General features: G+C 35.5%; 5 protein-coding genes across 5 annotated transcripts; all 5 read right to left on the bottom strand.

The window, feature by feature from the left end:
- Nucleotides 1-1,513: 1,513 nt before the first annotated feature.
- On the bottom strand, nt 1,514-2,446 carry LOC127504338 (olfactory receptor 4S1-like). Its single transcript, XM_051878882.1, has one exon. The coding sequence runs from the start codon at nt 2,444-2,446 to the stop codon at nt 1,514-1,516; it is 933 nt and encodes a 310-aa protein (XP_051734842.1).
- A 4,324-nt stretch (nt 2,447-6,770) lies between these two features.
- LOC127503908 (olfactory receptor 5M3-like) lies at nt 6,771-7,853 on the bottom strand. The gene has a single exon (XM_051878118.1). The coding sequence runs from the start codon at nt 7,851-7,853 to the stop codon at nt 6,927-6,929; it is 927 nt and encodes a 308-aa protein (XP_051734078.1). The 3' UTR covers nt 6,771-6,926.
- Nucleotides 7,854-10,679: 2,826 nt separating this feature from the next.
- Nucleotides 10,680-11,606, bottom strand: LOC127503923 (olfactory receptor 2A12-like). The gene has a single exon (XM_051878148.1). The coding sequence runs from the start codon at nt 11,604-11,606 to the stop codon at nt 10,680-10,682; it is 927 nt and encodes a 308-aa protein (XP_051734108.1).
- Nucleotides 11,607-19,212: 7,606 nt separating this feature from the next.
- Nucleotides 19,213-20,142, bottom strand: LOC127504337 (olfactory receptor 1509-like). The gene has a single exon (XM_051878881.1). It carries the CDS (start codon nt 20,140-20,142, stop codon nt 19,213-19,215), a length of 930 nt encoding a protein of 309 aa, XP_051734841.1.
- Nucleotides 20,143-22,251: 2,109 nt separating this feature from the next.
- Nucleotides 22,252-23,181, bottom strand: LOC127504336 (olfactory receptor 51I2-like). The gene has a single exon (XM_051878880.1). The coding sequence runs from the start codon at nt 23,179-23,181 to the stop codon at nt 22,252-22,254; it is 930 nt and encodes a 309-aa protein (XP_051734840.1).
- Between the last annotated feature and the right edge of the window lie 1,593 nt (nt 23,182-24,774).

Below are 24,774 nucleotides of genomic sequence, written 5' to 3'. Positions count from 1 at the left end.
TGTGAACGCCCCATTACAACCAGGGTTAGGTGCTTCTCCATCAGTGGTAATTCACCCATCATTTCCCTCTGATTTTAGGGACTAAGTTATGGGTAGGGTTAAGTTTATGGGTAGGGAATGGGATATGGTTAAAGGAACACTCGACTTTTTTTGAAAATAGGCTAATTTTCCAATTCCCCTGGAGTTAGCATCTCGCTCAAAAATGACCAAAGAGTTTTAATATTTTTCCTATTTAAAACTTGACACTTCTGTAGTTACATCGTGTACTAAGGCCGACGGAAAATGAAAAGTTGCGATTTTCTAGGCCGATATGGCTAGGAACTATACTCTCATTCCGGCGTAATAATCAAGGAACTTTGCTGCCGTGCCATGGGTGCAGCAGGCGCAATGATATTACGCAGGGGGTCACAGGCGCTGCGTAATTTCATTTTCTGTTGGTCTTACTACACGATGTAACTACAGAAGAGTCAAGTTTTAAATAGGAAAAATATTGAAACTCTTTGGTCATTTTTGAGCGAGATGCTAACGGTCTAATCAGATTTAATGAACTATGCTAAGCTCTGCTAAAAGTGGTACCGCCAGACCCGGAGATCGGCTGAATGGATTCAAAAACGATAAAACTCAACTGTTTAACTCTAGGGGAGTTGGAAAATGAGCATATTTTCCAAAAAATTGGAGTGTTCCTTTAAGATTAAATTTTCAGACAGGAATGTTGTTCCAGGATCAACACAACATTTTGAACCAGGAATGCTTCTAACTCGGCAAAATCAGGAAGTGCTGCACAGTGCACATGACTACGGTGGCCAAGAAGTGCAAAAAAATCTATGTGGATATTTGTCCCCTGAGACATATTCTCTGTATGGCTGTTTATGGTGATTATTTTTTGGATATTATGATTTTAAAATATAAATATAGCCTATATATTTGTATAACATTATGAAGTATGACTCACAGTACTACAAATTCTTAAAAAGACAAAATCATTTGGATGTCTAAGGCCCTGTAAAGAACTCTGGGCTGAAAGCAGCTTTGTATCACATCATACAGTTACACCTTAGATTAATATAAATAAAGGCACTTAAATACAAGGTATCTTTTTACAGAGGTAATTAATATAAGTTAAGTGAATATAATAATTTAATATATCACAATATCATCTTTAGGATATGATGGATGATAACCTAAAGTGCATTTCCTCATTCACTTCAGGTTTTATGCACAAGTTCAATGAATGACATGACACACAAGTGAGAAGCTTTGCTTTGTTACATTATTATCAACTGATCGATGATGCTTAACAGAGAAAACATCATATCACTGAAAATGAACTGGACCGAGCATATTTCAGAGTAATGGAAATTGTAACTATGAACACTTTAGCATAAGTTTTTAGTGAAATGGTGTAAGCATTCCTTCATTCATGCTTTAGTTGTTTACATTTAAGGGTTCATTATTATATAAAGACTATATTTTGTTGAGATAATACAATACAGTAAACACAGAGAACAGAACTTTATCTTGATTTTTTCAAGAAATTTATGCATGATTTCAAGACTCTGTTGCGGACTTGTTTGAGATTTAAGCCATGGATTACAGGATTAAAAAGAGGCGGCACAATAATTATTTCTAAAGCCAAAAAATTACGCAGGTCATCTGGGAAATTGGTTGAGCCATATCTGTTGTACATTGTGTCAAAAAGTATTGCAACACTGAAATTTACTAATGAAAGTACATGAGGCACACATGTCTGCCAAAATTTCTTTCTGCACTCTAATGATGCTTTACATGCAATGGCAAGCTTTATATAGGATACAATAATTACAGCAAAAATGCAAAAATAAAATGAAATGCTTATTAGTCCATAAACATTATTGGTGACAGTTGATTCACACGAGAGCTTTACCATTGACCAGTTGTCACAGTACAATTTATCAATGTGATTTTTACATAATACCAACTTGTTTGATAGGAGCAGCGCAATGAGTGTTGAAATGAATGATACAGTCCAACAGAAGAAAAGTAACATGACACAAGAAAATGTGTTCATCTTTGAGTGATAATCTAAAGGTTGACATATAGCCACATGTCTGTCATATGCCATTACTGCTAATGTAGAATATTCACATTTAACTGAACTGTATATAACAAAAGATTGAAAAGCACACATGTAAGAAGGAATTACATATGAATCCAGTATTAAATCATGTAGGAATTTAGGATAAAATCCAGTGGCTCCATATATTCCATTTAAACACAGATTACACAGAAAAATGTACATTGGTTCATGAAGGGCTCTCTCCAAGACAATGACCACACAAAGGCAAATGTTCAAAAACAATATTAGACAATAAAGAAAGAACAAGCATGTGAAATATATATGTCTATATGATTTAGAGCCCTTTGGTTCCATCAGGGTGTAGGTTGCAAAATCGGTTATATTATCCATTATCTCTGTATGTAACCACAAAATATAAATTTGTCCCTATACAAAATGAATTGACATTTAATTATTTATAATCACCAATATGTTGCAATTAAAAATCTCAAGTAACTTTCATTAAGACTAAAAATATAACAAAAAAATGCCAATACTAGTCAACTATTACCATTCCAGAGTGAACATCTTGCATGTTCACAACCATGAGGAGGCTCTGAAGATAACTGACATGCTTATAAATGCCATTTTTTTTCCCACAGCAAATTCTCTGAGAGACTCCAGCATATACACCTTGGGGATTAATTTATAAACTGTTTGTCATAAAGATGTGATTTTCAATATAAATTAGTATTTTTTTTTTTTTTTCATTTCTTACTGTACACAGTACGAAATGTAGAAGCAAACAGTCTGAAAATGTATACTAAAGTCTTTGACAAAAGAAATAAACATTCAACAAACTGTTTGATAAAAATGCGTGTCTGTCATTCAGTCCATTTGTAGTTAACTGAAAAAGAAACAGTGTATCTTTTCATTTAGTGATTTGATTATTATTATTATTATGATTAGTTAATTCAATTAATTACAATTTATAATATAATTTAATTCTATTATATATTTTTTCCTGTTTGGGTATCTACAATTTTTAAAAACAGTCAGGATTCTTAAAGGGATAGCACACAAAAAAGTAATCATTTACTCATGCCGTTCCAAACCCATAAAGCCCAAATTAGACTTCAGTTTTGATGCGAATGCTTAATGCATGCTTAAGGCCCTGATATATGTTTTACGAGTACACAAATACATTTAATCAGATAGAGTAAAGGTTATGTGATTTTTGCGTGTCCGAGGGGAGGGCTTCGATCTCAGAGTTTGGCCCGAACCGAGAGTACTCCCACCTTCCAGGCTGGGATAGGAATGGTTAGGATTGAGGCGATGGATTGGTGGAAGGATGCTGGAAAACATCTCGGGTTATGACTGTAACCCTTGTTACCTGAGACGGGAACGAGATGCTGCGTTGTATGACAACACTTTGGGGGAACACCCTCGGTGTGCAAGCATCTGAACCAGGTGTAAAACTAATCTAATCCTGATTAGTGCTGCGTCATGACGTAGCATGTGACCGTGAATACGGAAGCTTCAAAGGGACGCCGGCACACAATAGAGTTAGCTTCTGATAGGTCAAAGCAAGTCGCTCTCTGGCATAAAGAGGTGAGGCAAAGGGATGCAGCGTCTCATTCCCTTCTTAGGGAACAAAGGTTAGAGTCATAACCCAAGATATTTCCTTTCGAGGGAACTTGTTCTGCGTTGTATGACGACACTTTGGGGAACAAAATAACCACTGTACCACACCGATTAATGCCTGCCCTAGTGTGAAGCTGTCCAAGCACAACTTAGGACAAGAGCACCTGTGAACCCGGCGTAGAAGGAAGATGCAGACTGTAAATCTATCGATGTTGCGGCCGCAGACTCTATTCGTTCCGGTGAAATCACAAACAAAATTCACATAAACGTGTCTCTGCTCTTGATAAACAATCACTGATGAACATCTTTGGTTTTAATTAGAAAAAAATTTAATAAATAACACGAGGGCGGATTAGAACCCAGAACCTCTGGCATGCGGAACAAAAGTTCTACCTCTAGTCCATCAGGACAATCTAATGCTAGATGCAGATTTACGTATTTACTGACTAATGTAAATACTTTTGAGACTAACTATATATTGTATTATAATAGATGTAAGGACGAAACTATCATATTAAACATGAGGTCTATGTCAATAAATTTTGTGCATTTATTATTATAATGATACACACACATTCCCTACACACACATTCCTGTCCCACCCACTTTTTAAAACAAAGTTACGCCACTGTATGTAGGGTAGCCCAACCCACACCGTCACATATCTCCTGCAGGGAGAACCCTGAAAGGAGGGGACCATCCTCAGAGGCCTGAAGCTGGTGTCAGGGCCTCTTCCCCAAAGCCTTCTTTGAAAGAAGAACGCCGTTTTCTTCCCCGAATGCTTTGGGGGGGATTGCTGCTCAGACCCCCAAACTCTTTGAGTGGGGGCTCTAGTGGCAACACTCTCTTTTTGTTGTTGTTGATAGGAGGAGCTTGATGATGGCTGGGGCTGCTCCCTGGCAACAGCCCCTTTAGACCGAGAGCAGTGAGGTAAAAACTTCTTAAATGCAGCGTCAGGCCTTTAAGGGATGACGCAACGTCGAGTGAGAGGTAGCTGGCCAAAGCCTCTTCGACCCACGGCATCAACCCATAACCGCTCTCCTTAGCTTCCAGTATTCTGCTGTAATTTTGTACTGTGGAGCTAGATAGGCGAAAGGAGAATGGTCTTTTCCACGATCTGTATAACTCATTATGCAGATCGAGAAAGAAAGGTAAGCCCCAACATGGAGGCTGTGATCTGGTCTGCAGGAAGTGCTCATTCAGCTTACTTTTCTTTTGCGCTTCCTGCTTTTTCGGAGAGCCAATCGATATTTAACTTTGCCACAGCGTGAGAAACAACCTCCAAGAGAACCTCATAAGTGGGGCAATGAAGTGGCAAGTCCTACATTCCCCCCGAATCGATGCTGAGCACGTCTACCTCCTCAGATGCAGGCAGCTCAAGCATCGGGCTCCTGCCTTGGGTGGAAGAAGCCGCAGAGCGGGCTGATGAGGGCTGAGAAAGTGCTGAAGCCACTGTAAAAAATATTCCGTAGTTTTTACCAAATAATTTTGGCAGCTGTGGTTGCCAGAATAATTTTGTAAAAAATACAGAAAAACTGTAAACACATTTACAGAACAAACTGTAAATTTTACAGTATAAAACTGTAATTTACTAACAAGAAAATTTGAATGTAAACCAGTAAATTCAACAATGCACGCTGCTACTACTAAAATCCGTTTTGTACCTTTAACATATACTGACAACCACCATAATAATGCAGGTGGTAAAAGAGAAAGCCACATGAAGAATCAAAGCTCATCACAAGACGCTTTTCCACGAGCTGAAGTATATACTAATATGAAGAAGGTGCAAAGAGTCATTCACGCAACGCAAAACACCATCATGGTAACCCACAACACTTACATAATGCAATAAACATTCATTAAACAACAGATGTAACATAAAACCCTAATGTACATTACTGATAACACAAACCATTAAGAAACATGATTTTTTAAACAAAATAGTTTCAAATGTGGAGTGTCACACAGGGAATTGTGGGAATATCAGTTTACAGTTTTTGTCTGTACATTGATTTGTTTTGTTTTTTTACTTCTAAAAATTTAAAAAATTTACAGCATTTTACTGTGAAAATTACATAAAATGTCTGGTAAGAGCTTTTACAGTTTTTCCCTGTATATAGTACGGGAACTTACTGTTCACCTATTTACAATAGCGTTTTTACAATATTTTACCGTTAAAATCACATTCATTTTTTACAGTGCAGTCTCGAGCTCTTCTGCCAGCTCCATCTGCGATCCCCACGACATCAGAACCCTCGCCACCTCGGCGGACACAGGACCCGAGCCGCGGGGAGCACGAGCCTGGCCGGCTTCATCGAACATGTCCAGGCGGGAGCAGAGCATCCTGAGCGGCAGCTGCTCACAGTGATCACAGCCAGCCCCCTCAAGAGCTGTCCGAAATCAGTTTCCTGAAGTACATTCATGGGCAAACGCTGCCTGCAAAGTCATTGCCTGATAAGGCAGAGAGACAATACTTTTGGACGCAGCCACATATGTAACATAAACAATGCTTATATCTCTTATGGCACTTCATGACAAAAATATTGACAACCTCTTCTACAGTGGTATGTGATTTGAAGTCATCTCCGCTTATAGGGACAAAAGTGCCTCAGTGGTCTTCATGATGTCAGTCAGAACATTATTTTTGTCCATTGTCATTCTGATAACTTTGTTCTCAAAGTGAATGGAGCTATGATAGAGAGAACTATTAAACAAACTTTCCATTCTACATTACATGAAAAGAACTACAGTATAAAGTTATGCGTCCTAAAGTTTTTATCAATGAGTTCAGGTCATGACCTGCTTATGTTCAATATCAATGCACAATGTTTTGGTTGTTGTATTTTCTTAGAAATTTAAATGAAAGGCATTGCCTGACCCAGCCCATTGTAGAATCAAGCTATATTTGACATTGTTTTGTAGCAATTCCTATTCAGTTTTTTCAAGAACATTTTACTCATTCACTTTGTAGGCTTTATGCACAAGCACTAGGAATCGCATGAAACTTTACAAGCATTATTTTTTCTGGTTGATGATGCTTGACAGAAAATAAGTCAATGGAAATTGACTAAGTTATAGAAATTGTATCGGCCCATATTCGCAGCATTGTAAAATCACACAAGCATGTTTTCATTTATGTTTTACTTCTTTACAGTAAATGTTCAGCATTGCATGTTTCCATGAAGGGTCTTAATTTTAAAAGACATCATCTTTTTATATACATATACAGCAGAAAATCTGTACTTCATGCTTTTTTCATCATATTGCATGGTTTTAAGATTCTTTTGCGAACCTCTTTGAGTTTTAAACCATAGATTACAGGATTGAAAAGAGGTGGCACAATAATCATCTCTAAAGCCAAAAAATTACGTAGATCCTCAGAAAAATCACTCAAACCATATCTGCTGTACATCGTGTCAAAAAGTAATGCAATAGTGAAATTGATCAGTGAAGACATATGAGGTACACATGTCTGCCAGAATTTCCTTCTGCACTCTAATGATGCTTTACATGCAATGACGAGCTTAATATAGGATACAATAATTACAACAAAAATGCAAAAACAAAATGAAATAAAAACAAATCCATAAATGTTATTGGTGACAGTTGATTCACATGAGAGTTTTACTATTGACCAGTTGTCACAATACAGTTTATCAATGTGATATTTACACAATGTCAACCTGCTTGTTAACAGAAGACCACTGAACATAGTAATAAATGGTACAATCCAAAAGAAGCCAAGTAAAACGATACAAGAAAATTTGTTCATCTGTGAGTGATAGTCTAAAGGTTGACATATAGCTACATGTCTGTCATATGCCATCACTGCTAATGTACAGTAATCACACTTAAGTGAACTATAGATGAAAAAAGCCTGGAAGAAACACATGTTAGATGGGATCACATATGAATCCAGTATTAAATCTCGCAGGAATTTAGGATAGAACCCAGTGGCTCCATATACCCCATTTACACACAGATTACACAAAAAAATGTACATTGGTTCATGAAGGGCCCTCTCCAACACGATAACAACACCGAGCCATAAATTCAGAAACAATATCAGAACATAGAGAAACAAAAAGCATGTGAAATATATATGTCTGTATGATTTAGAGCCTTTTGGTTCCATCAGAGTGTAGGTTGCAAAATAGGTCCTATTATCCATTGTATGCTACTCTAAAATGTAAAGTTTCCTATACAAGATAATTTGATATTTGATTCTTTGAAATTCACAGATAAATAAATAATATAAATATAATTAAAAATAACAATTACATAACAAATACGTGATAAGCACTGAAGTCATTAAGCTTGAAAAATAACATAAAAAATTGACAAATGTTGTTTCAAAAAATCAGCACTGATCAACTATAACCATGCCAGAGTCGTCATGTCACATACTGACAATTATGAAGAGGATCTAAAGACAACTGACATACTTATAAATACTCTTTTTTTCCTCACTGCAATTTCTCTGTGACCCTCTGGCACATAAAACCTCTGGGATTATTCTGTAAACTGTTTTTTCAGTGTAACTATGCATGTTCTTCAGCATTTCATACTGTATAGAACAAAATACATGCATCCCTAATTCAATTAATATCCACTTTATATTAAAGTGATAATGAAAAAAACAACATATCTTTTCATTGGGTGAATTATATTGCACGTGTGTTTGTATGCGTGTGTGTGTCTAGAATTATGTGGAAAAGTGATCTCCTCCTCACTGGAAAGAGATAAAGGTACCCTTTCAACAGAAACTCCTGGTTCTAAGTCTGTCCTGTAAGGGGATAGACAAAAACAGATCAACAAAGTTTTGAATCCCAGCCCGCAAGGGTGAGACTGTAACAGATATAACCACGTTCTGGGCCTGCAGCCTGTTACAGTGAAAGCAGAAATATAAGTTCTGAGTCTCCCATCGGGTGAGACATAACAGATACACTGTACCTCTGGTTCGTCCAGAGTGACAACAACATATTTCATGATCTAAGTCTACAGCTTGTGAGCCAGCAACAGATATAACCACGTTCTGAGCCTCCAGTCAGTGAGGAAAGAGACATTAACACACACTACGTTCAGAGTCTTTGTTCAACAAAACAGTAACAACTACAGCACATTCTAAGCCTCCATGCCAAAGAGACAAAATCAGATTGACTAAGTCTGAGGGCCCTATCATACACCCGGCGCAATGCGACGGCAGGCATGACGTAAGTGTTTTTTGCTAGTTTCAGCCCGACGCAGTTATCGTTTTCACGTCCAGCAACACGTTGTTTAAATAGCAAATTAGGGCTGGACGATTATGACCTAAAATCAAAACCTCGATTAATTGAACATTTTACCTCGATTACGATTAGTGAACGATTTTTTTTCTTTTTCTTTTTTTTTGCCCTCATAGTTCACTTACAAGGTTTGTACTGTAAATATGCTTGACTATTAAAGGTGGGATATGTTATATTGAAATAGTGATCTGACATAACAGCTCACTTTCAGCAGTTATTTTATCTATGGTTCGTAACATTTCTTACAGATTTCTGCTAGTTGTAAATCAGATAAAGATAAATTAGCACAGTAACAGTATGTAATGAGAGCGATTGCGTGTGTGAATTAGTCATACTGTCTCTCTATTAATTGTGAAGCTGTAGGTTGTAAGTAGTTACTTCAAAAGTAGAAAAATATATGTTATAATAACTTAATCCATAATCCAGCCCTCTAGCAAATACATTCGCGCTCATCTGTTCGCCCATGGGCGTGCTGGTCTAAAAACAAGGTGTGTTCAGGCGCATTGTTGGCGTGTTGCTATTTTGAGGCAACTGAAAACGACTGTGCCACTGACCAACAAAAACCTGGTCTAAAGTCAATGGCGCAGTATTTTTTTGTTATTTAAAGGGTGTGTTAGTAATATGCGCCTATAGGCAGGGTGCACAACGCACATACACTCTGCTTGTACACACACAGGGATGCGCAGCATCACACAAACATGCCAAATATGAAAAATAAAAGGATTACAATGTAAAAGATTATTATTGTGTACATAAAGATAAAAATGCCTACATGTCATAATGGATAGTCATTGCATATATCATAATTACCATTTTGCAGTAATGACAAGTAATGAAATTGGCTAATTATTTGATCAATCGTGGCAATGTATTTAAACTGAAACGTCAGGTTGAGGGTGTCTATATTCTGCCATGTTAATAGCAATCCGCCATGGTGCAAGCGCACCTGGCTTTTAAAAATAATAGGAGATGACACTCTGGTTTATTGCATGTTACGCCCAAAACACACCCATAACTCATTTCACGAGTTCACACTTACATATAATTAAATAGAGTAAAGGTTATGCGTAATTTAACCATTTCAGTGCCTGAAAAACACTGAAATATTCCAGTTGAGGCCAATTAATTTGCTCTCAATAGTTTATTCATAAGAATATTTGAAACCTTTTCAGGGAAATTTGGAAGAAGGGATTTTGTTCATTTTTACTGATTCTCTGGTTGAGTTGACATGGAATGACCCAATAGAGTTTTTATTTATTTATTTATTTATTTATTTATTTATAATCATTATTAGCATCTTCACATTCATGCTTTTGAGTCCTTTGGTGGTGGAATAAAATCCATAAACATGAAAATAAATAAAAATAAAATTAAGAATGTCTAAAGACACAGCTCTTCATTGAGAACATATTATCCAAGTATATGAAGGCTATATGATTAAAAACTACTACTCCTGGGTAATCATGCAGTCATTACTCTTTGAAAGTTGTGACACAGGGCTGTGACCTGCCATCTTTTAGAAAAAGAACATGAACTGTTATAAACATAAATATCATGATATTGGCATAAATTTACCATAATGCTTCACTCATTTACAATAAACTACACTCTATCTGCAGACTGTTTCTCAGCAATGTAAACAAATTTGCTTTGACAATGCACTTGCATAGAACAATTAAACAAGAATAAAACAATAATATGCAGTGTATTGTTTATTGTTTTCTGATATTAACAAAAGATTTCAAGATTCTTTTGCGTACTTCTTGGAGTTTTAATCCATAGATAACTGGATTGACAAGAGGTGGCACAATAAGCATCTCTAGAGCTAAAAAATTTCGCAGATTCTCTGAGACATCACTTGAGCCATATCTGCTATACAAGGCATCAAAAAACACAGCAACAACATAATTCATCACTGTAATCATATGAGGGACACATGTCTGCCAGAATTTCTTTCTGCACTCTAGTGATGCTTTACATGCAATGACGAGTTTAATGTAGGACAAAATAATAAAAACACACAGGCAAGAATAAAATGAAATTACAAAAAATCCATAAATATTGTTGATGACAGTTGATTCACATGAAAGTTTTACTATAGACCAGTTGTCACAGTACAATTTATTAATGTGATATTTACACAATTGCATCCTATTTGACAACACAACACAAATGATCATGTAAACAAAGGGTAGGATCCAGCAGAAGGCAAGTAATACACTGCAAGAAAATTTGTTCATCTTCGAGTGATAGTCTAAAGGTCGACATATGGCCACATGTCTGTCATATGCCATCACTGTTACTGTAGTACAGTCACACATAACTGAACTGTAGATCACAAAAGCTTGAAATGCACACATGTAAGAAGGAATCACATATGAATCCAGCATTAAATCATGTAGGAATTTAGGATAAAATCCTGCAGCTCCATATATATCATTTAAACACAGATTACACAGAAAAATGTACATTGGTTCATGAAGGGCTCTCTCCAAGACAATAACAACGCTGACCCAAGTGTTCACAAAAAGTATCAGAATATAGAGCACCAAAAAGCATGTGAAATATATATGCCTGAATGATTTTGAGTCTTTTGGTTCCATCAGGGTGTAGGTTGCAAAAAAGGTCATATTATTCATGTTCTATTGATATAACTACACAGTTTTAAAATGTATTGTATTTTGATTCTTTACGTTCACCAAAAGACAATTAAAAACAACAGTTATATCTAAAATAAATGAGCATCATATAAAAAAATAATCTACATAAAAGACAAATAGCTTTTAAAGACAATGATTTCTAAAACCATTCAACCATTACCTTACATGCTAAATTTCAAATCTTGCAGTACATGGTCTCAGTCAAGATTTGGAGGCTGTAATGACAACTGACATGCCTATAAATAACGTGTTTGCTAATGGCAACATGTCTGTGAGTATCTAGCAAATAAACCCCAGGGGTTATTCTAAGAACTTGGTTGGTCTTTCATGGTCTTTCTTTGAAATACAGCATTTTTGTCACTCAAATCACCAGATGTTTTGAAAATAAAGGACTAAAAAGTGCTTAACATATGTGAAGGCCATAAATAATATTTATCCACCTTATTTTTCACGTAAGAGCGGGTGCAGACTTTTGTAAATTTAATGTGTTTGGCTTTTGGTGACATTCGCTTTCAGTTATTTTTAGCTGTACAGCTCTTTATACTGCTTGATATTGCACATTTTTTTTATACCATAATATTTTAATGTATTGTCGTAAATATAAACACACTGGTCTGTAGCGCAGATTGTTTTACAGTTTACTGCACTTTGTTATTCTTCTAGTTATTTCCCTGTAGCGGCTAATTGAATCAAAAGTCTTGCACATTCACCAAAAAATAGCTTAGTTACGTGTTGCAAAATAAGGTGGATATAAGGTCACATTATGTTAAAGTATTACACATTGTCCAAAAAATTGAGAAGAAAGTCAGGATCCTATGGATGCTCGTTTCAGTCATGGAATAAAAAAATTCCTCACAATCCAAACTTTATTTTTGAGAAGGTGAAGCTTTAAAAATGTCTATCAAGAAGCATTATATACAGCGTTATGTTTGAATTCAACAGGCTTGTGGCAAAATTTTTAGGGATCTGCCTGTCAAGATTATGTTTTGTTCTTTGTGTTTGTTTCTGTTCCTGTCTTGCCTATTGACCTACACTGTTAGACCTTGCCAGGCTTTTTTCAGTAAAATACTGGCAACACTGTTGCCAGTTATTTACTGTAATTTACAGTATGTTACTGTAAAAATACCATGCACTCAATTAAAACTCGTGTTAACTCATTTCATTTGTAGAAACCGACTGCCTCAAATTGTCTGACTGCAATTTAAATTTACAAACTAATATTTATTATATGCTAATAATGTGAACATATTATTACTATGAACTTATTTCATTAATCCACTAAAACATTTTAAATAAAGAGATTTTCACTGCATCAGCAACTACACAGTCACCATCTGTTAAATAAAACAGCATGCAGCATTTCATCAATGTTTTTTGATCTTCTTCTGAACTTAAGCACAGGCTCTACTTTTCAGCACAATGGTGACCCACAAAACTCAATTTTACAGTAAACTACTGTCAATGGTGTTGCCAGTATACAACTGTTTTTTTAACTTACAGTTTGTTACTGTTAAAATACATTTTGTGGGTGTGTCTTTTTATCTTGCACCTTTAACCCTTTCAACCCCACAGGAACATCCTCTAGTGTCCAGCCCTATTTAGACACAGATATCAAAAATCAACACATGAATCTCAACAATGGTGGCAATAAAAAAGGACCATTCAGCTGCATAATTTATTCATGCTGCATTGCATGCTGGGAGTTTTGTACTATGCTGGCACCCAGCATGCATTGCAACATTAAACTTTTGAATGTCACCATTGTTGAGATTCATATTCTGATTGTTGATGTGCTGTCCAAGTTAAGCAGGAGCTCAAAATAATTTATGCACTAAATGACTTCAGTATTTTTCTAAATAACTGATTACTTAAACGTTGTTGGTTCTTACACTGTTGAATTACAGACATAGTATAATCAATAAACATAAAATACTTATTAAATTAAAGACTAGACGCAGAAAGAGATCAATGAATTAGACAAGTCCAAGATGATTACAGCATCATTACAACAGCCATAAAACCTGATCACCTTCATGTTGGCTTTTTCCTGCCATAACAAATGTGTTTTACAAACACTCAGTTACAGCAGCCAGAGAAAGCTAATGTTAAAAAGTCAAAAGCCCACCTAAAGCAGACACTGGTCACCACGATGGTGACTAGAAACTTCAATACATTTTTATTTTCAATAAAACATCAACATCCAAATCTGTTAATTCTCAACAAGAATGTCTGTACATGTATGAAAGAAATAATGTCAAACTGGTTTGTGAACTGGTTTGACACTCCTTGTGGCTGAAGTCAGTTGTAGTTCTTGTGTTTCTGCTCGTCTCTTCTCTTTTTTCTGGTCTTGTTTCTCTGTCCTTCAGTGATTCTGCTTATAAGGTGTTCATCAGTGTCTGAATTCACTCAGTTCTTTTCATTCACTCTGTCAAGTGTACTATATTAGTGAACTAATGTAGGGAATAGTGAATGAGGGTATAGGGTGTGATTTGGAACACAGCCTCTGAGTGTCCACTTTGAGCGCTGTGAACTCACAATTTATTCCTGTAGGCTACTTTCTCGAAAATGACAAATATTACCCAGAATGCATCATTTTCTACAGTATATTACTGTTTTAATGGAAAATGGTTTGTTCCTGTCAGAATTTGGCCTTTTTTTACAGCAAGGTTTAACAGTGTAGTAGGCCTATGTGTCAGTTTGATTCAGTTCACCTGTTGTTCATTAGTTCCCACGTTTGGTTGTGTAACAGTGTAAATACATACTCCCTATTGTGTTCAGTTCTTTGTCCGATCTCGTCGATGCAGAGAAGGGAACTTGAGTTAGTGACACTCGAGTCACATTTTAATAGACTTCAGACTTGACTCGACTCGACACAAAACACTCGTGAATATTTTAAAAACAACTCAAGTCATTTACCCTTAACTACTGATGTAATAAATAAAGAATTTGTGTCTTATTTGAATGGTTTTATAATATCTGCGTCACATATATTTCCCTACGTGTAGTGGTAGATCGGACGCTTGTCATAGAATTTGATTACGTATGTCCGTGTTTTGCGCATAAACTCCAAAATGTCATAAGAGTCCCATGAAACATGACGAGAACCACTGTGCCTTATGTTCTTTCGTTTGGGTGTATTAACATGTCAGATCGGATGCACAGATTGTGGGAAAACAGGCAAACGACAACATCAAATTTTATGAAACATCGCATCCACAACGGTTAGTCACATTAACACAGTTAGCTATTATACTGTTGTGTTGCTGCATGGCTATTTTGGATTGCCAACCTGTTAAAATATGAACAAAAAATATTTACCCTACCCGAGGTTTGATATTTTCTGATAATGACTGTCGTCAATAACGACGCCGCTGTATAACAAACTGCTGTATAGCAAACTGTGACTGGCGCCATCTTGCGTCCACTTAGCGACTGTATTGAAAATGACTACTCGTATTGCCTGGACGATTGTTTTGTACATTGTAATGGATTATAAAGTAACAAGCTGGATGTACATTATCCCTTAAATCTTTGGACCTTTATTACAAACAAAACAGATGATAGAAAGATCATATTATTTTGTCTATATACAACTAGGATAAAAAATAGGATTTGAGTATGATAAATTTAATTTATGTGTTTATTTTTTTATGTGTTTTATTTTTTCCACTCGGTCTCATGACAAAAGACTTCAGACTTGACTCAGACTCCAGTGAAAAAGACTTTAGACTTGACTCGGAATCCAGATAAAAGAGTTCTCTGCGTCGATGTAAAGTGTTTGTTTTCTTGTCTTCTGAGTTCATGAGTTTCTATGACGTGATCTGTTGAAATTTTTGGATTAAAGACTGTTTGTGTGATATATATTCCGCTTTGTACAGCCACCATTCTGCGACACTACCCTATCGTGACTCCTGCCCCACACCACATTAACTCTCTTAACTAAAGCCACTTCCGTTACATTACCAAGACGGCACAGAAGTCACATCTCAAGCAGCATATACTGTACCCTACTGTACATCGCAAACTGTCAATAAATCATTGTATTGTGACTGTTGGATCCCCAGCATGCTTTGCAGCCTGGGACAAATCACAATGATTCCTTACTGGGACTATGAAAGTGTGTGTATAGTTGTTCTCAAATATATTTTTGGTGAACTCCATGGTCACTTTATTTTACACATTAACAAAACTGCAAATGTTTTTTTACAGGTTACATGTAAAAATAATGACTGAAACTATCCTGAGTCAAAAGTATCCTAAACTATCCTGAGACTGACTTGCATAAACACTCCACTTCTTGTTTGTCCTCACTGCATTATTCGCAAGAGATTCAGATATCTTGACAAGAGAATAAAGAGATGGTGCAATAATCTTTCTTAGAGCCAGAGGTCATTAACTATCATAAGTTGTCTTTACTATCATAATTATCCCACATGGGACATTATTTCTCTGTGTGGCCATTTTTCCCAGAAGACCAAGAGTAGTGCTATTCTTGGTGATGGCATAGAAAACAGAATGAGACTGTTACAATAGCCAATACAGAGTTAATATACAGTTAAAAGAAAAAGTATGTGAACCACTTGCAGAATCTGTGAAAATGTTAATAATTTTAACAAAATAAGGGAGATAATACAAAATGCATGTTATTTTTTATTTAGTACTGTCCTGAGTAAGATATTTTACATAGAAGATGTTTACATATATTCCACAAGACAAAACAAAATAGCTGAATTTATTAAAATGACCCCATTCATAAGTATGTGATCCATTGATTCTTAATACTGTGTGTGGTTACCTGGATGATCTACGACTGTTTTTTTGTTTTGTGATGGTTGTTCTTGAGTCTCTTGTTTGTCCTGAACAGTTAAACTGAGCTCTGTTCTTCAGAAAAATCCTCCAGGTCCTGCAGATTCTTCAGTTTTCAAGCATTTTTTGCATATTTGAAGCCTTTACAGCAGTGACTGAATGATTTTGAGATCCATCTTTTCACACTGAGGACAACTGAGGGACTCAAACACAACTTTTAAAAAAGGTTCAAACATTCACTAATGCTCCAGAAAAAAACATGATGTATTAATAGATGGGGGGTGAAAACATTTGGAATTTGAAGATCAAGGTAAATTGTACTTAATTTGTCTTCCAGGAAACATGCAAGTATTTTCTGTTGCTTCCGAAGGGCAGTACTAAATGAAAAAAAAAATGATATTCAAGCGAAATAAGAAAAATTTGGACCTCTTCATCCTGTTCAAAAGTTTTCACCTCCCGGCTCTTAATGCATCGTGTTTCCTTCTGAAGCATCAGTGAATGGAAAAAAGATGGTGGAAAACTGAAGAATTTTTGGGACCTGGAGATTTTTTCTGAAGAACAGAGCTCAGTTTAACTGCTCAGAATAAACAAGGGACTCATGAACAACCATCACACAACAAAAAAAAAGATCATCCAGGTAACGACACACAGTATTAAGAATCAATCGTTCACAAACTTTTGAACTGGGTCATTTTAATAAATTCAGCTATTTTTTTGTCTTATGGATTATATGTAAACATCTTTTATGTAAAATATCTTACTCAGTACAGTACTAAATAAAAAATAACATGCATTTTGTATGATCTCTCTTATTTTGTTAAAATTTTGCACATTTTCACAGATTCTGCAAGTGGTTCACATACTTTTTCTTGCAACTGTACATATAGCTTATTCAGCTGTTTGATGGCATTTCCCTGTTTGGGGGTATGTTGTCAGAAAAGGTCAACGTTGGGAAAAACATGGGAAATAATGTTGGAAATATTCAACAGCTTGTTTTTGGTAGCCATGAATTAAAGATGTACTATAGGCCTATATAAAAATTAACATTTAAAATTAAATATATCCCCTAAAAAGGCTCACTGGAGTAAAAATTGTGACTGCTAGCCACAGTCATATTAGCCATTCAGTGTGCCACGGCTATGGTCATTCACCCTAAAGAAATTATTAACCACAACACAGTCTTTGACCTGAAGCAATGATTTTTGTAACTATCAATGAAGATAGATCAACTTCACCTTGGAGGGTGATTTATACATATGAAGACTTCAGATGCAAAAGCCTCTAAGTGCCGTCTGAAATTTTCTTCTAAAATGAGCATTTTTATCAAGCTTGTATGTTTAGGTTCAGTAATTTCACTTTAATGGCAATTAATAGGTCATTTTCATTGCCATTAAAGTGAAATAACTGAACATAAACATATGAGCTTGATAAAAATGCTCATTTTAGAAGAAAATTTCAGATGGCACTTAGAGGCTTTTGCATCTGAAGTCTTCATATATATATATATATATATAGCAAACATGCCACAGAACACATCAAATTACGCAGATTGCTTGGTAATTTAATCACTTTTAAGTGACAATTAAAACCAGCACATTTATCTCAAATGATGAAAATATAACAAACCTACCCATATTACTAATCCTGACCTTACCCGGATCCCACCTCAATAGCAGCACAAGTGTTTTGTGATGCCAAAGCTGACTTAGAACTGGGTTTAACCAGCAGAGAAGAAGATGTCATGGAACTGGATGAAACCAGCATTTCCTCATCCAGCACATCTATTTTCAAGGTGGGCTTGGGCTCAGAGTCAGCGGTGGGCTCTGGCTTTTTATCCGCTGCAGGCATGGCTAAAGGCTGGCTGGGCTCTGGGACCAGAGTGGGGCTGGCATTGTTCTCATTTATGAGGCAGATGGTAAATGGCAAGTAGCACCAGCACCTGCTTTACATACTCGGCCAAGCTCCCTAGAACTCCCTCCAGCAGGAAGAGACGAACAGCAGCGATATTCATAAATGTATTCCCCTTTCACTAACTATGACAAATATTTAATGTTCAGGTATTTATTTATTTGGTGACAGCGGGATAATGTACAATCCAGGCAGTCATTATATCGCTCCACGTCGGGGTCCTGATTACCTGACCGGCTGACTGTAAATTATATAAATGTGGATGGTTATGAGTTTGGGTCTGATATTAGAAATGAAATAATTTCACAATGAGTACATTTCTCATAACATGACACTGTTAATATTTAAATATTTTCTCTAATTTTGAATGAACTCTTAGGCTATAATATGGTCAGCACATGGCATAATGTGTGTTCTAAAAATGAGGAAAAACAAGCAATAATATTGACTGAGCTTTATGATCCTGAGGCATGTTAGAGGAAACGTGTAATTGAAAATGGGTAGAAGAAATTTCAGCAAAATACAAAATGTATTTGGACAAAGTGGGATTTCAGCATTGTGCATATAACAACATTTAAACTGATCTTTACAATTAGTTTCAGTAATATATGTTAGTGTTTACATAAATGTAGAATGTAATTTCATAAAAGTGTAATCCTTTGTTTTTACAGAAAACACCACAAATACCAAAAACCACTTTCAGAAAAAAAGGTACAAAGGTTGTCACTAGTGCAGTACCTTTTCAAAAGGTATACCTGTGTTATGCCTTATTTACCCCTAATTTTTACAAATAGTACAAATTAGAACTTTTTGAAAGTGTACCATTCCAGTGACAACTTTTGTACCATTTTTCTAGCAGATACTTAGATTCTTACCATTTTCTTTGTATACAACTGAAGTATAATTTTAAGATTCGTTTACGAACCTCTTTGAGTTTTAAACCATACACTAAAGGATTAAAAAGTGGTGGCACAATAATAATCTCTAAAGCCAAAAAATAACGCAGATTCATTTGGACATCACTTGATCCATATCTGTTATAGGTGGTATCAAAAATGGTTGAAACAGTGAAATTTATCAATGAAAGGACATGAGGTACACATGTCTGCCAAAATTTTCTTCTGCACTCTAATGATGCTTTACATGCAATAATAAGCTTTATATAAGACACAATAATTAAAATTACAAGGACTAAATATAATGAAATAATAACAAGCCCATACATGTCATTGCTGGAAGTTGATTCACATGAGAGTTTTACAATTGACCAGTTGTCACAGTATAATTTATCAATGTGATTTTTACATAAAGGCAACCTATTTGACAAGAAAACAGCAAAGAACATAGTAGTAAATGGTGCAGTCCAACAGAATAGAAGTAATAGGCTACATAAAAATTTGTTCATCTTTGAATGATAGTCTAAAGGCCGACATATGGCCACATGTCTGTCATATGCCATCACTGCTAATGTACAATATTCACACATAGCTGAACTGTAGATCACAAAAGCTTGGAGGGCACACATAAAAGAAGGAATCACGTATGAATCCAGGATTAAATCATGTAGGAATTTAGGATAAAATCCTGCTGCTCCATAAAGGTCATTTACACACAGATTACACAGAAAAATATACATTGGTTTATGAAGTTCTCTCTCCAAGACAATAACAACACTGACCCAAGTGTTCACAAACAGTATCAGAATATAGAGCACCAAAAAGCATGTGAAATATATATGTCTGAATGATTTTGAGTCTTTTGGTTCCATGAGGGTGTAGGTTGAAACGTTCCTGTAATTCATTTGCTATTTATGTTATCCCATAAATTAAAATTAGTCCACATGCAAAAATAATGGTGATATGGTTCTATAAATTGCAAAAATATGGCAATTAAAAACAAGTGTATCACAAGTAACTGTTAAGCACCTATACTTCTTTTGTCCAGATTGTACATATACTGCCAAAATATGACATTCATGTTTTTAAAACACAATAAGCACTAACACCAATCAAACATTACCATTGTCTTGGCAGAGCGATGGGTTTACACACTCACATCTATTAAATGGAAGCAATAATAACTGTTGGCGTGCTTATAAAAGATGCTTGCTCAAAGCAAATACTCAGGTGTTAGCAAATAAACTCCTGGGAACATGACCAACTTTTGTTGTTCTTTGTTAAGCACATATTATGTAATAATATATTAATAATATATAATGTAAATTAAATGTTTCTTTTCTTTTCATGCTCTCTTCATACAGCATATAGAAAAGCATGATACAAAATTGTAAGCCTACATAGATTGTAAAAACCATTGTCACCACTATGTATACTTACAATGCTTTGAGAAACGCGGCCCTGAGAAAAGCAGCGGACCTGAAGTTAGGGGCAGAGCTGATGATTCCCTAACCTGCCCCAACACTAACCCTAAAGGCCCCGATTTACTCAACATCTTTTTCATTTTTTGCTTAGGGGTAAAGAGAAGTTTGAAATATCTTTTCAATGGTATAAACCAGTGGTTCCCAAACTTTTTAGAGTGGAGTACCCCCTGAGGTATTTACCATCCTTCTGCGTACCCCCTCTCTTCCACTTAGATTTCACCTTTTCCATTAAAGGACAAATTTTGCCCCCTAAATTGACTTTCCGGTGCATTCTTTATAAATACCTTTTTAAGATTAATAATGTTTTAAATAATAAAAAAAAATGTTCAGTAGATAAATATGCAATGATGACGATAACGTGAAAAGTGATTCTTTTAAATACTAAAACCGCCAGTAGGTGGCGGTAACTCACTGTCTTAATGCGTGAGTCATTGAGTCATTCATTCATTCATTCAGTAACAAAGCAAGTGGCTGTATTTATGAATGAATCATTAAACCAATTGACTTTCACGAACGATTCGTTCAAAGCCAAAGATTTGTTCATGAAACACCGCTGTGTGTGGTAGTTCTGCTGTGGCTTTCGCTGGAACTATTATTTCATTGCAAAATAGAGCAAATACTGACAATACTGTGAAGAACATCACTAATATTACCCTTTTGTTTGATGAACTGTTGTATAAAATCAATGTCACATTGGCAATCGTGTGGATATTTGGATTTGCATTCTTGCTCGTATCAACATTAAAAACAAGAACTCACAAAAGGGATGTTTTGTATCAAGAGTTTGAATCTTAAATTGATATCTATGCACCTTCTGTGCCAGGCCATTTGTTCTTCATGCTAGTTAGTAAGTGCTAAATCTACAGGTACATTGGCGAGAACAGCAGTAATGTAGCACGATTTGCTAAGGCAGCAGACTCTGCACGCAATTATGCATCCATACGCACGCATATGCTTATTTACGGCATTGTCTGTTAGAAATGCATGCTTTGTTTTAATGTTATTTTAAGGCTGGGAAGAATTAAATGAACGGCAAACCTCAGTATTTTGTTCGCATACCCCCTCTGTCAGTTTGGGAACCACTGGTATAAACTATTAGTGAACATCCTGAAGCCGCCCACGCTGCTTAATTTGTTCTAACTTTATTACGGACTGTTTACTTGTCTGTAATAATGTTTGAACTTTATATTTGTTAGGCTAGTAGTTTTTGCTGTGGATTTGAAATTGGAATTTGAAATTGTGAAATTTCACTGGTATCTGAAATTTTGCTGTCATGACCTTATTAGAATACATGGTTAAATAGGCCAAAAAGAACAAAACAATAACTTTTATTTTATTTTTTATTTTTGTTTTTTAGGACAAAGCCAGTGAAATTTTTAGCAGGTCAAGTAAAAATGTGAACCACAGTAGAAAAAAGTTGTATAGCAATGAGCCTTGATGCTGTGTGTTTGCTTAAAATGCATTCACAAATGAAAGTGTACCATTCCAGTGACAACTTTTGTACCATTTTTCTAGCAGATACTTAGATTCTTACCATTTTCTTTGTATACAACTGAAGCATAATTTTAAGATTCGTTTGCGAACCTCTTTGAGTTTTAAACCATACACTAAAGGATTAAAAAGTGGTGGCACAATAATAATCTCTAAAGCCAAAAAATAACGCAGATTCATTTGGACATCACTTGATCCATATCTGTTATAGGTGGTATCAAAAATGGTTGAAACAGTGAAATTTATCAATGAAAGGACATGAGGTACACATGTCTGCCAAAATTTTCTTCTGCACTCTAATGATGCTTTACATGCAATAATAAGCTTTATATAAGACACAATAATTAAAATCACAAGGACTAAATATAATGAAATAATAACAAGCCCATACATGTCATTGCTGGAAGTTGATTCACATGAGAGTTTTACCATTGACCAGTTGTCACAGTATAATTTATCAATGTGATTTTTACATAAAGGCAACCTATTTGACAAGAAAACAGCAAAGAACATAGTAGTAAATGGTGCAGTCCAACAGAATAGAAGTAATAGGCTACATAAAAATTTGTTCATCTTTGAATGATAGTCTAAAGGCCGACATATGGCCACATGTCTGTCATATGCCATCACTGCTAATGTACAATATTCACACATAGCTGAACTGTAGATCACAAAAGCTTGGAGGGCACACATAAAAGAAGGAATCAAGTATGAATCCAGGATTAAATCATGTAGGAATTTAGGATAAAATCCTGCTGCTCCATAAAGGTCATTTACACACAGATTACACAGAAAAATATACATTGGTTTATGAAGTTCTCTCTCCAAGACAATAACAACACTGACCCAAGTGTTCACAAACAGTATCAGAATATAGAGCACCAAAAAGCATGTGAAATATATATGTCTGAATGATTTTGAGTCTTTTGGTTCCATGAGGGTGTAGGTTGAAACGTTCCTGTAATTCATTTGCTATTTATGTTATCCCATAAATTAAAATGAGTCCACATGCAAAAATAATGGTGATATGGTTCTATAAATTGCAAAAATATGGCAATTAAAAACAAGTGTATCACAAGTAACTGTTAAGCACCTATACTTCTTTTGTCCAGATTGTACATATACTGCCAAAATATGACATTCATGTTTTTAAAACACAATAAGCACTAACACCAATCAAACATTACCATTGTCTTGGCAGAGCGATGGGTTTACACACTCACATCTATTAAATGGAAGCAATAATAACTGTTGGTGTGCTTATAAAAGATGCTTGCTCAAAGCAAATACTCAGGTGTTAGCAAATAAACTCCTGGGAACATGACCAACTTTTGTTGTTCTTTGTTAAGCACATATTATGTAATAATATATTAATAATATATAATGTAAATTAAATGTTTCTTTTCTTTTCATGCTCTCTTCATACAGCATATAGAAAAGCATGATACAAAATTGTAAGCCTACATAGATTGTAAAAACCATTGTCACCACTATGTATACTTACAATGCTTTGAGAAACGCGGCCCTGAGAAAAGCAGCGGACCTGAAGTTAGGGCAGAGCTGATGATTCCCTAACCTGCCCCAACACTAACCCTAAAGGCCCCGATTTACTCAACATCTTTTTCATTTTTTGCTTAGGGGTAAAGAGAAGTTTGAAATATCTTTTCAATGGTATAAACCAGTGGTTCCCAAACTTTTTAGAGTGGAGTACCCCCTGAGGTATTTACCATCCTTCTGCGTACCCCCTCTCTTCCACTTAGATTTCACCTTTTCCATTAAAGGACAAATTTTGCCCCCTAAATTGACTTTCCGGTGCATTCTTTATAAATACCTTTTTAAGATTAATAATGTTTTAAATAATAAAAAAAAAATGTTCAGTAGATAAATATGCAATGATGATGATAACGTGAAAAGTGATTCTTTTAAATACTAAAACCGCCAGTAGGTGGCGGTAACTCACTGTCTTAATGCGTGAGTCATTGAGTCATTCATTCATTCATTCAGTAACAAAGCAAGTGGCTGTATTTATGAATGATCATTAAACCAATTGACTTTCACGAACGAATCGTTCAAAGCCAAAGATTTGTTCATGAAACACCGCTGTGTGTGGTAGTTCTGCTGTGGCTTTCGCTGGAACTATTATTTCATTGCAAAATAGAGCAAATACTGACAATACTGTGAAGAACATCACTAATATTACCCTTTTGTTTGATGAACTGTTGTATAAAATCAATGTCACATTTGCAATCGTGTGGATATTTGGATTTGCATTCTTGCTTGTATCAACATTAAAAACAAGAACTCACAAAAGGTATGTTTTGTATCAAGAGTTTGAATCTTAAATTGATATCTATGCACCTTCTGTGCCAGGCCATTTGTTCTTCATGCTAGTTAGTAAGTGCTAAATCTACAGGTACATTGTCGAGAACGGCAGTAATGTAGCACGATTTGCTAAGGCAGCAGACTCTGCACGCAATTATGCATCCATATGCACGCATATGCTTATTTATGGCATTGTCTGTTAGAAATGCATGCTTTGTTTTAATGTTATTTTTAGGCTGG

Source organism: Ctenopharyngodon idella, chromosome 21 (genome assembly GCF_019924925.1).
Source record: "Ctenopharyngodon idella isolate HZGC_01 chromosome 21, HZGC01, whole genome shotgun sequence".
Taxonomy (NCBI): Eukaryota; Metazoa; Chordata; class Actinopteri; order Cypriniformes; family Xenocyprididae; genus Ctenopharyngodon; species Ctenopharyngodon idella.
Note: the sequence above shows the minus strand (reverse complement) of the source record. Positions and strands in the feature narration are given on the sequence as shown.

Excerpts from the sequence above, each read along its gene's own strand:
- LOC127504338 (XM_051878882.1), bottom strand. The coding sequence starts at position 2,446 with ATGGATAATATAACCGATTTTGCAACCTACACCCTGATGGAACCAAAG.
- LOC127504336 (XM_051878880.1), bottom strand. The coding sequence starts at position 23,181 with ATGAATTACAGGAACGTTTCAACCTACACCCTCATGGAACCAAAAGAC.
- LOC127503923 (XM_051878148.1), bottom strand. The coding sequence starts at position 11,606 with ATGAATAATATGACCTTTTTTGCAACCTACACCCTGATGGAACCAAAA.
- LOC127503908 (XM_051878118.1), bottom strand. The coding sequence starts at position 7,853 with ATGGATAATAGGACCTATTTTGCAACCTACACTCTGATGGAACCAAAA.
- LOC127504337 (XM_051878881.1), bottom strand. The coding sequence starts at position 20,142 with ATGAATTACAGGAACGTTTCAACCTACACCCTCATGGAACCAAAAGAC.